The sequence below is a fragment of the Coregonus lavaretus genome (assembly GCF_964263955.1).
Source record: "Coregonus lavaretus genome assembly, chromosome: 7".
Classification (NCBI taxonomy): domain Eukaryota; kingdom Metazoa; phylum Chordata; class Actinopteri; order Salmoniformes; family Salmonidae; genus Coregonus; species Coregonus lavaretus.
Genome location: NC_139994.1, coordinates 42,967,995 through 42,983,437, shown reverse-complemented (window position 1 = coordinate 42,983,437; position 15,443 = coordinate 42,967,995). Strand labels below are relative to the sequence as shown.

The 15,443-nt window shown below is 40.8% G+C and overlaps 2 protein-coding genes across 3 annotated transcripts in view; one reads left to right on the top strand and one right to left on the bottom strand.

The window, feature by feature from the left end:
• The first annotated feature begins 1,421 nt into the window (after nt 1-1,421).
• Nucleotides 1,422-9,594, top strand: LOC311132298 (cysteine and histidine-rich domain-containing protein 1). Its single transcript, XM_084165536.1, has 12 exons — nt 1,422-1,774; nt 2,429-2,478; nt 2,582-2,638; nt 4,369-4,520; nt 4,608-4,711; nt 4,988-5,040; nt 5,690-5,760; nt 7,584-7,686; nt 7,858-7,977; nt 8,199-8,261; nt 8,485-8,626; nt 8,932-9,594. Exons 1-12 carry the CDS (start codon nt 1,711-1,713, stop codon nt 9,075-9,077), a joined length of 1,125 nt encoding a protein of 374 aa, XP_084021662.1. The 5' UTR covers nt 1,422-1,710; the 3' UTR covers nt 9,078-9,594.
• A 2,580-nt stretch (nt 9,595-12,174) lies between these two features.
• The window catches only part of LOC311132388 (diacylglycerol kinase delta), a 53,862-nt gene continuing 50,593 nt past the window's right edge, over nt 12,175-15,443 (bottom strand). Inside the window, exons 28-30 of one of the 2 annotated variants that reach the window (XM_084165652.1) lie at nt 14,848-14,956; nt 14,137-14,267; nt 12,175-12,758 (exon numbers count right to left, since the gene is read on the bottom strand). In XM_084165652.1, coding sequence (XP_084021778.1) covers nt 12,684-12,758; nt 14,137-14,267; nt 14,848-14,956 — 315 coding nt within the window. In that variant the 3' untranslated portion in view covers nt 12,175-12,683. The remainder of the gene's footprint in view (nt 12,759-14,136; nt 14,268-14,847; nt 14,957-15,443) is intronic. The other variant, XM_084165653.1, reaches the window with a different exon arrangement.

Here is a 15,443-nt window from a genome sequence, read left to right as displayed (position 1 = left end):
TGAGCCTGTAATAACTCAGTAATTGAAGATGTCATCAACCTGAAATGAAAAAGGAAGGGGGAAATAGAGGAATGGCTTTTTGGGGTTATAAACGGATACATTTGGATACATCTCTCCATAAAATGCATCCATTTATCCGTTTATAAACTGATAAATTCCCTCATTTTCAGTCGGTGTGTTTGTTCAACAAACTTTTTTTTTTCTATATGTTTTTTGGAAACAACTACCCTTCTGATAGCTGCCTGGTGATAACTATGTAAATAGAAGTAGAAACACACAAACACATACATACATACATACATACATACATACATACATACATACATACATACATACATACATACATACATACATACATGTATGCATCCCAATCCTAATCGCTATAGTGTACTATACAGGGAATATGGGCTGCGTGTACACAGGCAGCCCAATTCTGATCTTTTGCCCAATTATTGGTAAAAGAGCTGGTCTGATTGGTCAAAGACCAATTATTGTATTGTGCTGCCTATGTAAACGCAACCATGGTGTTATTTGGGAAGGATCCATACACATCTGCCATTAATTGTTATTTTTGTCTTTTTGTATTCTTTTTTTTCTTTTTCTGAACATGCTATTTGAATTATACAGTATATAGATATGATATTATAATACCCAATGGGGGATTAAACGTATGAAGAATGGGATTGGCTGTATATCTGTAGGTCACCAATGGATGTCATTGATTGATTGTCAATGATGCCAAATGATTCAGAGAATCACACCTTCGTCTCTGATTCTTCTTGTTCTTCCCCCTCTCTTTGTACATTTTTATTTATTTATGCAGAAGTATAAGGATTTTATTAAGCATGGAAATAATACAAAACGAACGTTACAGAAATACAAATAAATCATGGGCTTTTATTTTACTTACTGTGTTTATTTTTGTTTATTTTAGGGTTTTATCTTTTTTTGGAAGAAATAAAGTCATTTTCCATTCCTGAAGCATTTTGTGATTTTAAATTTTTTTTGAGTTTGGAGTGTCTGCGCTGAGTCAAATGTTTGTATGCTGTTCAAAACAACCTCCACCTACATTTTAGCAGACGCTCTTACATTTTACGTTTTAGTCATTTAGCAGACGCTCTTATCCAGAGCGACTTACAGTAGTGGGAATGGAACCCACAACCCTTGCATTGCAAGCGCAACTGAGCCACATGGGACCGGTTGGTGTTACAGTATACGGTTTGCCGCATGGTAAGCAGCTTTTTCTGACAGCTCTTCGCCCAGTTGATTTTTTGAATCAGCTGTGTAGTGCTAGGGCAAAAACCTAAACGTGCACCCCTTTGGGAGACCCTGTCTTAGCCCCAACTGCCATGCCAGGACACACCTACACATATGCTTAGCGCAGTACACACACACAGCCAGGAGAGAGGAATGCAACCACTAGATAAGGACTGACAGCTGAAGAGGGAGGATGACTGGTGGCTATTTTTATCATTCATTCAGCCAGGCCAAGCAGAGACCCCCTCTCTTTCCTCTCTTAGTCCCCCTGGATCTCTCTCGTTCTTTCTCTCATTCTCTTGCTTCTTCTCTTCTATCCGGGAGAAAGTTCTGGAAGACAGGGTGGGATTCAAGTTTCGAAGCCCCTCGAAGAGGAGAAAGAAGAGCGAGGGATAGTTGAAGGAAAAGTTAGGTGGAAGAGTTACGGGAGGACTAACTAAATACTAGGCCAATATGGCTCTTCTTTGCTACAACAAAGGCTGTGGAGAGAAGTTTGATACTGACAAGAACAAAGACGGTAAAACGATTTACTACTCTAACTTGAACACACGGTTTATTATTCACTGTTGTACTGCGGTAGTACACAGGTTGTATTGAATGCACTGTAGTTGACAGAGTTAGTTAGGAATAGTATTATTGGATTAATTGCATGTTGCAAATATTGCAAGGTGTTTGCGTTTTCAGTGTATTGTAGACTAATACAGTTTTTAAATGGCCAAATGTAGAGGGGATAATGTGTATTATGGTAATCGTTCTGATAGTCTAACAGACTCCTGTGGGACAGAGAGGGGAATCGACAGGTGTCTTTAGCAAAACTGAAAGGGCCAGTTTCCCAGACGAAGATTGATCCCATGCAGAGATTCCGGATTGAGAGATTGTATTGTAGGCACGTGTGTGACAGATGTGCAAATGAGAGAGACAGATACTGAGAGAAAGCATGCGCCGACATAATTCTCCACGTCTTTAGGTCTGCTGAGTAGAGGTCTCATCTTCATAGCAACTGTTAGGTTAGTTAATGCTGTATATGGGCCCAACCCCCTTCCCCTTATGACCAGACCCCTATGACGGCTGTCTAGGAGACCCTGCTTATTGTGTATGTGACAGGTTACAACGTTTGTGTCTGACAAATGCCAGAGCCCACAATCACTTTTTGTTCTCTGTCTCTCTCTAGATGCCTGTCTTCATCATCCTGGTGTTCCCATCTTCCACGATGCTCTGAAGGTATTTAAATAAACACTTTTGAGAAACGCACAGATGAGAATCAATAAATATGAAACTATCCTCACAGTACTTGATTGAATTGATAAACGATGTGTGTGTCCAGGGTTGGTCTTGTTGTAGGAAGAGGACCACAGACTTCTCTGAGTTCCTTTCTATCAAGGTAAGGACAACGTGGGACCAACTGGGTTTGAACTCAAGACTGTTTTAACCCACTGAGATAAAGCCTATAGGCATAGCTCAGGTAACAGTATTGATCAAGTACACTACCAGTCAAAAGTTTGGACACACCTACTCATTCAAGGGTTTTTCTTTATTTGTACTATTTTTTACATTGTAGAATAATAGTGAAGACATCAAAACTATGAAATAACACATATGGAATCATGTAGTAACCAAAAAAGTGTTAAACAAATCAAAATATATTTTATATTTGACTAATTCTTCAAATACCCACCCTTTGCCTTGATGACAGCTTTGCACACTCTTGGCATTCTCTCAACCAGCTTCATGAGAGTCACGTGGAATGCATTTCAATTAACAGGTGTGCCTTCTTAAAAGTTAATTTGTAGAATTGATTTCCTTCTTAATGTGTTTGAGCCAATCAGTTGTGTTGTGACAAGGTAGGGGGGGTATACAGAAGATAGCCCTATTTGGTAAAAGACCAAGTCCATATTATGACAAGTACAGCTCAAATAAGACATGAAGGTCAGTCAATAAAGAACATTTCAAGAACTTTGAAAGTTTCTTCAAGTGCGGTCGCAAAAACCATCAAGCGCTATGATGAAACAGGCTCTCATGAGGACCACCACAGGAATGGAAGACCCAGATTTACGTCTGTTGCAGAGAATAAGTTCAATAGAGTTACCAGCCTCAGAAATTGCAGCCCAAATAAATGCTTCACAGAGTTCAAGTAACAGACACATCTCAAATTCAACTGTTCAGAGGAGACTGTGTGAATCAGGCCTTCATGGTCGAATTGCTGCAAAGAAACCACTACTAAAGGACACCAATAAGAAGAAGAGACTTGCTTGGGCCAAGAAACACGAGCAATGGACATTAGACCGGTGGAAATGTGTCCTTTGGTCTGGATTCCAAATTTGAGATTTTTGATTCCAACCGCCGTCTTTGTGAGACACGTGTGGGTGAACGGATGATCTCCGCATGTGTATTTCCCATTGTAAAGCATGGAGGAGGAGGTGTTATGTTGTGGGGGTGCTTTGCTGGTGACACTGTCAGTGATTTATTTCGAATTCAAGGCACACTTAACCAGCATGGCTACCACAGCATTCTGCAGTGATACGCCATCCGATCTGGTGTGGGCTTAGTGGGACTATCATTTGTTTTTCAACAGGACAATGACCCAACACACCTCCAGGCTGTGTAAGGGCTATTTTACCAAGAAGGAGAGTGGTGGAGTGCTGCATCAGATGACCTGGCCTCCACAATCCCCCAACCTCCACCCAATTGAGATGGTTTGGGATGAGTCAGACGGCAGAGCGAAGGAAAAGCAGCCAACAAGTGCTCAGCATATGTGGGAACTCCTTCAAGACTGTTGGAAAAGCATTCCAGGTGAAGCTGGTTGAGAGAATGCCAAGAGTGTTTTAAAGCTGTCATCAAGGCAAAGGGTGGGTATTTGAAGAATCTCAAATATAAAACACTTTTTGCTTACTACGTTGATTACATATGTGTTATTTCATAGTTTTGACGTCTTCACTATTATGTAGAAAATACTACAAATAAAGAAAAACCCTTGAATGAGTAGGTGTGGCCAAACTTTGGACTGGTACTGTATATGCAGTAGTTCGCTGTCAGGGTACTCTGTACGCAGTATTCCTAAGTATGAGAGGCTGTATCCTGACATTACTTTTCTATTGGACTTTCCTATTGTAGGGCTGCACCCAGGGGCGTCATAGCAACAAAATGCCCCAGGAGCCTATGCAGCCGACAGTGACATCAGACAAGAACGGCGTGAGAAACAACAGAGAGGAGATCATTTACCAGGGGCCCAAATCAGCTGAGGCACTGCAGAAAGAGAGACCCAGGTAGGGTCTGCTTGCTCAGATGGCTGATTTGGTGTTTATTTATTAATTTTTTTGTGTATTTATTTATTTATTTATTGTCCTTTACAGTTCAGATGAGGATAAGACCAAGCTGAAGCTGAAGGTGTCTGCCTCTCTGACTCAGGTTCTTGGGAAGATGGAAATCAGCAGCAAGGCAGAACTGGAGAAGAAAGGTAAGTGTGTGTGTGTGTGTATCCCTCCCAAACCTTCTTCTTTGTTCTGTTTCCTCTTGTTGCTCAAATCGTTGGTTTCTATATAATACCAGGGCGTTTCAATGCCTCTGTTGAATAATACCAATACTTCTCTGATGAAATATAACATTATTTTGAAACGACTTTGTTTATTTTGCAACGTAAGATTTCAGCAGTAAGTTTAACCCCACCCTGTCTTTCTGACCCTCCCTCTTTCTCTTTCTCCTCTCTTTCTTTCTCTCTCTCTCGCCCTCACAGAGAGTGCAGTTGTCATGCAGGGAACGCGATGCAAGAACACAGGATGCAAAACAGTAGGTGTCTCTTTTGTGTGTGTCTGTGTATGCGTGTGTCTTTATCCATGTGTGTTTTTGTCTGTGTGTGCGTGTATGCGCTCGTGTGTGTGTGTGTGTGTGTCACAGAGAAGGGAGTAAAACATTTGAGGTGCAGTAACTCCTGTCTTTGTAGATAATGCATCTGTTGCATTCTGCTGATGGCTAACAGCCTGTCTCAGACAGTGTTAACTCTTTCCCGTAATTCAACAGTTTGTACCAGAACCTAATATTTTAGAGTTCGGTCGACTTTACGAATGTTGAATATTGTTCTAATTCTAGACATTCAGTTGCATATCATTATTTAAATGTTCCCCATGTAATGTTAATGGTGTGCTAACATGGCTGCCATAGAATGTTGTAGTATCATGTAAATGCATCATAATACAGAAACCTCAATGGCCCAACTCATGGCTCTCCATAACCAACAAACACTGCCAAAGCATAGGAAGTATAATCATTTCAATTCTTACTGAGGAATTGAAATTAGTGCCAAATCAGTATAGCTACCTGATTGTGTTCCCACTGACTTTCATTCAGGTTTTCTCAAATTGTTGTTAGCATGTTAGTTATCTCCCTACCTGAGAGGATAATAATTCAGTGGTTAATTGTTGTTTGTTGTTGTTGACAGCAATACCAGGGCCCAGAGACCAACGGAGAGACCTGTACACACCACCCTGGAGTGCCAGTCTTCCACGAGGGGTAAGACAATGACTGTATTATACTTACAGTGCATTCTGAAAATATTCAGACACCTTCCCTTTTTCCACATTTTGCTACGTTACAGCCTTATTCTAAAATGGATGAAATACATATTTTTTCCTCATCAATCTACACACAATACCCCATAATGACAAAACAAAAACAGGTTTTTTAGAAATGTTTGCTAATATATATATATTTTTAAGTATTCAGACCCTTTGAGATAAGACTCAAAATTGAGCTCAGGTGCATCCTGTTTCCATTGATCATCCTTGAGATGTTTCTACAACTTGATTGGAGTCCACCTGTGGTAAATTCAATTGATTGGACATGATTTGGAAAGGCGCGCACCTGTCTATACAAGGTCCCACAGATGACAGTGCATGTCAGAGCAAAAACCAAGCCATGAGGTCGAAGGAATTGTCCATAGAGCTCCGAGACAGGACTGTGTCGAGGCACAGATCTGGGGAAGGGTACCAAAACATTTCTGTAGCATTGAAGGTCCCCAAGAACACAGTGGTCTCCATCATTCTTAAATGGAAGAAGTTTGGAACCACCAAGACTCTTCCTATAGCTCGCTGCCCGGCCAAACTGAGCAATCAGGGGAGAAGGGCCTTGGTCAGGGAGGTGACCAAAACCCGATGGTCACTCTGACAGAGCTCCAGAGTTCCTCTGTGGAGATGGTAGAACCTTCCAGAAGGACAACCATCTCTGCAGCAATCCACCAATCAGGCCTTTATGATAGAGTGGCCAGACAGAAGCCACTCCTCAGTAAAAGGCACATGACAGCCCACTTGGAGTTTGCCAAAAGGTACCTGAAGGACTCTGACCATGAGAAACAAGATTTTCTGGTCTGATGAAACCAAGCTTGAACTCTATGACCTGAATGCCAAGCATCACGTCTGGAGGAAACCTGCCTCCATTCCTACGGTGAAGCATGGTGGTGGCAGCATCATGCTGTGGGGATGTTTTTCAGCGACAGCAACTGGGAAACAAGTCAGGATCGAGGGAAAGATGAACGGAGCAAAGTACAGAGAGATCCTTCATGAAAACCTGCTCCAGAGTGCTCAGGACCTCAGACTAGGGCGAAGGTTCACCTTCCAACAGGACAACGACCCGAAGCACACAGCCAAGACAACACAGGAGTAGCTTTGGGACAAGTCTCTGAATGTCCTTGAGTGGCCCAGCCAGAGCCCGGACTTGAACCCGATCGAACATCTGTGGAGAGACCTGAAAATAGCTGTGCAGCGACGCTCCCCATCCAACCTGACAGAGCTTGAGAGGATCTGCAGAGAAGAACGGGAGAAACTCCCTAAATACAGGTGTGTGCCAAGCTTGTAGCGTCACACACTAGAAGAATCGAGGCTGTAATCGCTGCGAAAGGTGCGTCAACAAAGTAATGAGTAAAGGGTCTGAATACTTACGTAAATGTGATATTTAAGTTGTTATTTATATACATTTGCAAACATTTCTAAAAACCTGTTTTTGCTTTGTCATTATGGGGTATTGTGTGTAGATCGATGAAGAAAAAAACGATTTAATCAATTTTAGAATAAGGCTGTAACCTAACAAAATGTGGAAAACGTCAAGGGGTCTGAATACTTTCCGAATGCACTGTATACATGCCTGTATTAATACAGCACTGCAATATTCTGCAGCAGGTATTATACAATACAATTATATACTCTTCTACAGGTATAAGTACTGGAGCTGTCGCTGTGTAAAGACCATAGACTTTAATGCTGCTTCATTATAAACTACTGAAATGTAATATTCATGTAATACTATAGGTATAATACGGTGCTGTAATTCTAACCCTACAGGTATAAGTACTGGAACTGTTGCTGTGTGAAGACCATAGACTTTAATGCTTTCCTGGATCAGAAAGGTTGTACCAATGGCAAACATCGCTGGGTCCAAAAAGTGGTCAGTGTCAGCCCTCCTCTCTGTCTTTGACCTTTTCTTAATGTCCGGGTTTTGTTCTGTTCCTGTTGCCAATTGTGCCTTTACATGAAAATCACTTAGACATTTTGCTGTAAACCGTGAACTGTAAACTCTGGGGTTATTGTCTTTCTCTCTGAATGTTTGTGTGTGCAGAACAATAAGAAGGTAGCGTGTAGACATGACTGGCACCAGACAGCCACACAGGTCTACGTGACCATCTATGCCAAGAACGCCAACCCTGAACTGTCCTACGTCGAGGCTAACCGCACTGTGGTAAGAACGGGCTACACACAAACGCAGACTGACAGACATACAAGAACGCCAACCCTCAACTGTCCTACGTCAAAGCCAATCACACAGTGGTAACACACACTCATGCATATTGACTTTTGGCATATACTGTTTTCCCGCTGGTGTTTTGAGTAAGGTTGTTAATGGTGATTAACATCTCTCTTTCTCTCTCTACCGCCCTGTCCCTATCTCTATTCCTGTAGCTGACCTGTCACATCCAGTTTGAGGAAAACAAGATTTTCCATAAGGACTTCCATCTGTGGGGGGTGAGCGGCAATGCTTTTACCGTTATAATTTTTTTTTCTCTCCTCTTGAATTGTTTTCCCTCTATTTCCCTCTCTCTTTGTACTGTACATTACTCTTTCTTTCTCGCTTGTGTTTCTGTTTTCTATTTCCCTCTTCCTGTGTTTCTACTTTCTCTCCTCTCTAAACACCAACAAACAACTATCCCCACCATAACCCCATATCCCGCTTCCTCCTCTACTCTAGGTAGCGGATGTAGCCAACAGTGGGGTCAACATGGTTCCCTCTAAGGTGGAAGTGTCGCTCCGTAAGGCAGATGCTGTGGCCTGGGGAAAACTAGAGGACCCCAAGTTCAAACCAGAACCAGAACCCCAGGACCTGGACATGGGTACTATAAACATCCCTCTTTATGTTGTTTTTATCTTGTGATTATAAGGAAGTGTATATTCCACCGGCAGAACGAAAACGTACATTTAGGCATTGGGGTCGAAATAAATTTAGGTTAGGATTAAGATTAAGTTTAGGAACAAGGGTTAGGTTAAGGTTAGGTATGGCTTCAGTGAGGTTAGGTTAAGGGTTAGGGAAAGGCATAAACTTTAACATTGGGTTAGCCACCATTCATTTTCTGCCATTCTATACACTGCCATAATCAAAACATTGACTGGATTCACAGTATTGCTCACTGTATTACAGGTTACACAGATGAGGCCGACGACCCCAGTCAGTGGGACAGGGACATCGACGACGATGACATCAGTGATTCAGATGAGGAGTGGGAGAAACCGCAGCTTATCCAGAATCCTCCAGAAGAGAATGATATGCCCGTGTTAGAAGGTTAAATTGATGAGTTGATTTATTGATTACGTCTACTGTCAGTCAAGACGGTCTGACTGTTTGTGAGATTGTTGTTAGAAGAATACTTTATTGTCCATTTTCCTTACAGTCCAAGGAAATGGTATGGCTGTAATATTGTTACTGGTTTTTAATTTATAAAGAAATTGTACTTGAATTTGTTTTATGTATTGATCTCTACTGTATGCACGGATACAAATAAGAAATATCAACCTGTTATAGATTAGTTTTCATCGTCTTCTACCCCCCAGTACGTTGTCCATATTAGGCCAATATCAGGCAACAGAAGTCTGTTTTCAGACAAATTTGGGACAGAATCAATGTCCTAATATGGACACCGTACTCTGGTTTCATTGTAATTAAATAAGAAAAGCCTACTGTATTGAAAAGTATCTGTCCATTCTACATCTTTGCTGTTTGAATGTGACTTGTTTGTGATGCTAAATGGCCTGCTGTGCTGTGATATTCATTAAAACAAAGGAGAAACTCCATCTTTCTAACGTGCATTGTGTCGCACTTGGGACACACACACACACGACTCCAACAGCGATGGACACGCTTTATTTCAGCCTCCTGCTAGCAGCCAGTGAATGCTGTCTCTTTCTCTGGGTTCAGGGACATGGATGAATGGCAGTTGGATAGCGCAAATAAATAGCCTAGCGCCGGAATTCAATCGAAGGCCTGCTGTCACGATGGGTGCTGCACGCTTGATAGTGGCTCAAGCTTAAATTACCTTTAAAAGTCAAGTGCAGTGCGCTTTTTCGACAACACGCCTTTGATTCTATCCCGGCCTAAATTCACTGATGATACTCATATGCAGTAAAACAGTAAAATCATAGCCCGCATGATTCCTGTCTTATTGGCAACAAACATTTTTGTCGAGTTAACTGTCAAAATAACGGTTAGGCTCTGAGATGGAGCATAATGTATATACATTTGGAACACTCAATCAAGTTCAATACATGATGAGTTCAAAGTTTCACAATTCAAGATTTGATCACAATTCAAGATTCAATTCAAGATTTGATTCACAATAACATCCCTCCTTATCAATTTATACCATTAAATAGTATAATATACAACATCTTGACACTTAGGACTTTAAGGAATAATTTTTAGGCCCAAAGGCTGACCTTCCAGCCTGGTTACAGAGATCAACCAGTACAACAAATTAACAGCACAATATTATTATTATTAAACATCTTTGAACAAACAACGTGCAACATTGAGTCCAGCTTTGAGCATTGCACAGCAGAGTCCATCCAGTGCAGTTTGTAGGAGTGCGTTCACAAAAACTTGCCGTCAAATACTGTTACACAACCGTGGCATATTTCATGTTACATTGTTGTTGCGTTGTTCTCCATTCCTCTCAGTACCTTGGCAGTTGACCACTATATATTTTATGTCACACAAGATTTCAATACTGTTCAATACCGATATCCTAGCAGCTAAGGAATCGTTGGCATAGCATTGGAGTAACGTTGTAGCAACATTTTTCAGAATCCAGTCTTCCATAAGATTAGGATGTGTAAAGTGAGAACATAAGGGTTGCAAAATTCTGGAAACTTTCCCAAAATTCCCGGGTTTCCAAAAATCCTCAGAGGATTTCTGGGTTTTCTGCGTATTCCCTTCTGAAAATCTGGAAATCTTGTGAAAACCTGTGAATTTTGAAAAAGTTACCGGAATTTTGCAACCCTTAGAGCATGTACATGTACAGTAGAACAACCACTGACAAGTGAATAAACATATTTAATATATATATATATATATATATATATATATATATATATATATATATATATATATACTTTAACATTCGTTTGGTTATATTTATATATTACATATTATTAACACACATTAAATCTCCGCATAGATTTGTCATAAATACAAGGGAGAGGGACCATTTTCATAGCAATAAAAACACAAGTGAGCGATCACTTTACAACATACACGCACACATTTTTTCTTTAAGTTTCGCTTTGTAAAGTGCAAGGCAAGATACAATAAACGTATTTTAAATGAACGACACGCACACAGTGTCGTTTGCGCGCACACACACAATCGTCATGTGTCGTTTAAAACTTGGCACACGTACATGTACATCACTAAAGCCTCTAGCAATAACAGCAGGACAAGCACGCTATTGGTACAGTAGGACAATCATAGCTAACACTGTATCTGGAAGGCTGATAATTAACTGATAATAAACACCATTACTTAGCTATTAAATGGCTAATACATAGCTTGTTCAGTATTGAATGAATTAAATACATGTTATTTTAACTTAATTATACAACTTAACTTATATCTGTTGTTCATGGTTTAGCTATATATGATTCAGCATACTGGTCTTTGTAATATATATAGTTTTCATCCGAAACTACTATTATTCATAAAGACATGAATACATTATATAGAATGATATAGCGGTTAACTAATGGTTAAAAAACTATATATGAACTATCTAGTAACAGTTTATAAGCAGTTTATAACCAGACCTTCAAAATAAAATGTTACCCAATTTCTACAACAGAAAAATAACAAAATCTCACTGCATATATATTCCAGCGTGTTAGGGAAGGTATAAGTTACCCCTAACCACAGACCTCCCCAAAACCTAAGCATAACCATAAGGAGGGATAATGCAAACCTTAGACAGACCTTAGATCAGTGTCTAGGGGCTACTTCATCCAACTCGGAAGGCATGCAGGGACACATTGATGGTCATAGTGGCTTAGATATTACAGTAAGTACTGTAGTAGCTAGCCATAGATATTACAGTGAGTACTGTTGTAGCTGGACATAAGACGCTACAGTACATATATTTACATTTTACATTTACATTTTAGTCATTTAGCAGACGCTCTTATCCAGAGCGACTTACAGTTAGTGAGTGCATACATTTCTCATATTCATATATTACAGATATTATGGTAAGTACTTTAGCAAGGCCAATATATTAGTACCATTTTCAGTCCACATGTATTACATTCCTCAATATGACCCTTCAATAAATATTTTAAGTCTCCAGTTCAGCAGGTGAGAATAAATTGAGCTGTTGTTTACATTGTTGTTTTTTGTTTTCGTTATTGTTGTTGTCCTCAAACTTCAGATTTCTCTAGGAAACTAAAAAGTCCTTTAAGTTGCGCCGAAAGTCAAGAAAGAAAAAGAAAGAGAGAAAAGAAGGGTAGCCTAAACCCCAAAAAGAGGAGTTATCTAAGAATTATAATAAAAACAAAATGTCCGCTCCCGTCATGCAAAGGACAGCGCCGCCTACGTAAACACATTGCGTCGTCAAGGAAACAAAAGTTGCTAAGAAACTCTCTCCTTTCCTCTTCTCTGATTGGCCATTTGCCTATCAAGAAGCCACGCCCACCTCCCTGGTCAGCAGGTCAAACAGCACCAATAACAGAACACCAAACAGTGATGCAAATGCTAAGCCACGCCCCCTCATTAAAAACAGCTCCTCCCTGATTACAAAATGGAGAACATTGAGAGTCAAGGGGGAGGTGATAGCTGAATGGGGAGAGGGTCATTGAATCATTGAATCATTTATTCCCCCCTCTCTGGTTGCCATAGTGACAGGTTTCTGGTTAAGCCTCCTCGTTAAGTTCCTCAATTGCCTGAAGGATCCGTCTCACATGCCCCACCTTTAATATCCCAAGATCCTGTGGGAGAGAGAGAGAGACAGACAGACAATCAAAGTGTCTCCTTTTTACACAATGTTTAATGAATGTTTCACTGTTTTGCAAAATCGTTTGTTTTCATCAACTTTATATCAACTTAGGTAACTTGTGCCGCGTTCAGGGGCATCATGTACCCTAAAAATCTGAGGTGGCACAAAGTACGTGAGGATGGCTGGGGGTGGTCCGGAAGGGGGGCTAAGCCCCTGTCCTTAAGTTGGGCATGACGCCTCTTTCCGCGTTCACATCACGTCGGAAACTCAGGAACTCCAAGTTAAAATGAACGTGAGATATTTGCGTAGAGAGCTTCCTATTGGTTGATTCTGATACTTCCGAAGTGGGGAATGCGGATATCATCTTTCTACAACGAGTAAGCAAGTAATTGATAGAAAAGTAATCGATATATATTGAACAAAAATATAAACGCAACATGCAACAATTTCAACTATTTTAATGAGTTACAGTTCATATAAGGAAATCAGTCAATTTAAATAAATTCATTAGGACCTAATCTATGGATTTCACATGACTGGGAGCAAGGCCCAGCCAATCAGAATATGTTTTTCCCCACAAAAGGGCTTTATTACAGACAGAAATGCTCCTCAGTTTCATTAGCTGTCCGGGTGGCTGGTCTCAGAAGATCCTGCAGGTGAAGAAGCCGGATGTGGAAGTCCTGGGCTGACGTGGTTACACGTGGTCTGTGGTTGTGAGGGGCCGGTTGTACATACTGCCAAATACTCTAAAACGATGTTGGATGCGGCTTATGGTAGAGAAATGAACATTCAATTATCTGGCAACAGCTCTGGTGGACATTCCTGCAGTCGGCATGCCAATTGCACGTTCCCTCAAAACTTGAGACTGTGGCATTGTGTTGTGTGACAAAACTGCACATTTTAGAGTGCCATTTTAATGTCCCCAGCACAAGGTGCACCTGTGTAATAATCATGCTGTTTAATCAGCTTCTTGATATGCCACACCTGGCAGGTAGATTATGTTGCCAGATAATTGAATTACTTGGCAAAGGAGAAATGCTCACTAACAGGGATGTAAACGAATTTGTGCACAACATTTGAGAGAAATAAGATTTTTGTGTGTATGGAACATTTCTGGGATCTTTTATTTCAGCTCATGAAACATGGGACCAACACTTTACATGTTGCATTCATATTTTTGTTCACTATAAAACGGTATACCTTACATTCATAAGGCATAAATGTCACTTAAATTGATTACAAAATCACACACTCAAGAAGGCCATGCACAGTTCCAGTGTAACAGGAAATAACACTGCGCCTTAGACCCAAAATGGCTGCCTAGTCCTATACCCAAAATGGGAGCCCAGTTTCCTATGGTCCTCCTGTACCTTGAGGTTGTGCCGCTGCAGCTGTGAGAGCTGGCAGCCCTGGATGTCCCTGGAGAGAAAATTATCTCTGTACTCCCCTAACCCCAGAGAGTCCAGCCACGCAGCTACCTCCTCACTTTCCCACCTCTCCACTATAGCAACACACACAGACACCCACACACACACACACACAAACACAGACACAGACACACACTCATGCACACAGACAGACCAGCGCAAAGAAACACACAGAAACAAAAGATATAGAAAAATAAAAAACAGACACTGAAAGTTCACATACTAGAAGAGGCTGGTGAGGGGAGGACGGGCACATAATAATGTCTGGAATGGAATCAATGTGTTTGATACAGTTCAATTTATTCCATTCCAGCTGTTACTATGAGCCCGTCCTTCGATTTAAAGTGCCACCAGCCACCACTGACAAGGACACTGAACGTTCACGAATCTACGAGCATGAATAGGTGAACTCAAAGAGAAACAGAATCAAACAAGAGACAATAAACATACAGAAGCTACAATATACAGCTACACAGCATTTAGAGCAGGCCAGGGGTATTCATATCTGGTGTCTGGAGGTTCCCAGCATGGCGTGTAGCAGGGGACTCACCTAGACTCTTACCTGACAGTTGCACCAGGCCACAATGTACTAAGCTGTGGCTGTGGTTGTACGGAGGTTAGCCCTCAAAGCAGGGGGCTCGCCTGGATCCTTACCCGACAGAGAGCTGTTGGACCTCTGCTTGTGGAGCTTCTCTCTCTCCTTCCGCACCTTGGGCATCATCTTTAGCTTCATACTACTCTTACCACTCACCCTCACAGAGTCCTGGAAAGAGGGAGGGAGGGAGGAACAGAAAAGGGAAGGATAGAGGGAGGGAGGGAGGAACAGAAAAGGGAAGGTTAGAGGGAGGAAGATAAATAATGGTGTGGTTGAATAAAAATGACTTCTGCTGTTGTCGATCCATGTACAAATCAGACCTGGGTTCAAATACTATTTTAGGGATTTCAATTACTTTTCAATACATTTCAAAACAAGTATTTAGATAACCTTAATTAAAAAAAAAAACAAGTAGTTGAATATTGGAATGTATTTGAAAATACCATTTGGAAAGTATTGGCATGTACTTACAATTACTTCAAATACATTTTGTTGGAAGTATTTGAAAGTTGGTATTATAAAAAAAATATTTGAATGTATTTGACAATAGTTGTGAATGTACATAGTAGTTTTATTTGAAATAACAAACAAACTTAACATGTATTGGTCTTATTTCACTGTTTCATCACAATATGCAGCCCATACTTTATACTTT

Excerpts from the sequence above, each read along its gene's own strand:
- LOC311132298 (XM_084165536.1), top strand. The coding sequence starts at position 1,711 with ATGGCTCTTCTTTGCTACAACAAAGGCTGTGGAGAGAAGTTTGATACT. Across the intron at positions 7,687-7,857 it reads ATCGCTGGGTCCAAAAAGTG|AACAATAAGAAGGTAGCGTG; the intron begins GTCAGTGTCAGC and ends TTGTGTGTGCAG. Across the intron at positions 7,978-8,198 it reads TCGAGGCTAACCGCACTGTG|CTGACCTGTCACATCCAGTT; the intron begins GTAAGAACGGGC and ends CTATTCCTGTAG.